Source organism: Excalfactoria chinensis, unplaced genomic scaffold (assembly GCF_039878825.1).
Source record: "Excalfactoria chinensis isolate bCotChi1 unplaced genomic scaffold, bCotChi1.hap2 Scaffold_85, whole genome shotgun sequence".
Classification (NCBI taxonomy): Eukaryota; Metazoa; Chordata; class Aves; order Galliformes; family Phasianidae; genus Excalfactoria; species Excalfactoria chinensis.
Genome location: NW_027315717.1, coordinates 1286868 through 1288827, shown reverse-complemented (window position 1 = coordinate 1288827; position 1960 = coordinate 1286868). Strand labels below are relative to the sequence as shown.

Sequence of the window (1960 nt, the reverse complement as noted above, 5' to 3'; positions counted from 1 at the left end):
TGGGCACAGCTCCAATCTCCCTACCCCATTCCCTTTTCGCTTCCCATTTGCTGAGGGCCAGGTATCCCAAGGGCCTACTTTCCCCCCTGTCATAGACATAGACTGATCTAGATAACTCCACTAAAGTGCTAGCAAGGAGACCAGTTCTGACAGTGCTGTTCATGTTGCTGGCGACTAACTGCTCTCCCAGAGTGCTGCTGTAGAGAAAGCAAGACGGTTGTCAGAAAGAAAAAGACCTTCAGGCCTGCACAGCTATGAGGACTTGAGAGCACTGTGGCAGTGTAAATAGAACAGGAATGAAAAGAGCACACTGTGCTGCTGTCCGTGGCTGTACCTCCCCCAGACCCAAACAAGGTAGGAAGACAGAAGAGCTAAGGAAATGTCTATATTTAAAGCTTTTTATTTATCTCTTGACCTGTTCAGAGAATGTGATTCCATGTTTACATGGGTTCCTGGAGTGAGGAAATGCAAATTAGGTAGGAAAGAATTAGTGAAATAAATTGCTTTTAATAATAAACTTTTAAAATAAACTTTTCTTGCAGATTACTGTATCACAAACAATCAAAAATATGATCAAACCTAAACATAAAAAACAATCACTGGGAATTGTGTGAAGAAGATGAGCACTTTATTGAAGCTGGATTAGTGTGTACAGCAACACTTTCTTGAGAGCATGTTTGATCTCCTTGTTCCTCATGCTGTAGATAATAGGGTTCAGTGTTGGAGGAACCACAGAGTACAGAAGAGCCACTGTCAGATCAAGGAGTGGAAAGGAAATGGAGGGGGGCTTCAGGTGGGCAAAAAATGCAGTGCTGAGAAATAGGGAGACCACGGCCAGGTGAGGGAGGCACGTGGAGAAGGCTTTGTGCCGTCCCTTCTCTGAGGGCATCCGCAGCACGGCAAGGAAAATCTGCACATAGGACACAACTATGAAAACAAAGCATCCAAAGACTAAACTGATAGTAAAAATGAGAAACACAACTTCCCTGAGGTAGGAGCCTGAGCAGGAGAGCTTGAGGATCTGGGGGATTTCACAGAAAAACTGGTGGACAACATTGCCTTGGCAGAGAGGCAGTGAAAACGTACTGGCAGTGTGCAGCAGGGAATTGAGAAGCCCAGCGCTCCAGGCAGCTGCTGCCATGGTGGCACAAGCTCTGCTGTCCATCAAGGTCCCGTAGTGCAGGGGCTTGCAGATGGCAACGTAGCGGTCATAGGACATGATGGTGAGAACGGAAAACTCTGCTGAGAAGAAGAAGACAAAGAAAAAGAGCTGTGCAGCACATCCTGCATAGGAGATGGCCCTGGTGTCCCAGAGGGCGTTGGCCATGGCTTTGGGGAGAGTGGTGGAGATGTAGCCCAGGTCGAGGAGGGCCAGGTTGAGGAGGAAGAAGTACATGGGGGTGTGCAGGCGCTGGTCGCAGGCTACGGCTGTGCTGATGAGGCCGTTGCCCAGGAGGGCAGCCAGGTAGATGCCCAGCAAGAGCCAGAAGTGCAGGAGCTGCAGCTGCCGCGTGTCTGCCAACGGCAGCAGGAGGAACTCGCTGATGGAGCTGCTGTTGGGCATCTGCTGTTCCTGGGCTTGGAGTCTTGCTCAGAGTGCAGAAGACAATGACAAGTACAGACCATTCTCAGAGAAAATCCTCTTGCTATACTATAAACGTTTGACTTTCCCCTGTGGAAAGTGTTCATTTAACTCCAGATCTTGAATTTATTTTCATGAGCTTCACTATCCCTTAAGGAGTAGAAGCTTAGGGAGCTCTTACATTCTTCTCATTTCTTAATCATATCCCAGCCTCCTGGTTGTTTTCATTTTTAATCACACTGCTCTTCAAGACCCCAGCCCCAGCTGCTGTGCATTTTACTTTGTCTTAGAGAAATCAGCCTGTTTGTAGGATAAGTAAAATATTAATGTCTGTAGAAAAGCACGAGAACTGAAACTGATTGTATCCTTTTAGGAAAG

At 47.3% G+C, this 1960-nt stretch overlaps 1 protein-coding gene across 1 annotated transcript; it reads right to left on the bottom strand.

Moving 5' to 3' along the window:
- Positions 1-628: 628 nt before the first annotated feature.
- LOC140265405 (olfactory receptor 14J1-like) lies at positions 629-1564 on the bottom strand. The gene has a single exon (XM_072361326.1). The coding sequence runs from the start codon at positions 1562-1564 to the stop codon at positions 629-631; it is 936 nt and encodes a 311-aa protein (XP_072217427.1).
- Positions 1565-1960: the final 396 nt, after the last annotated feature.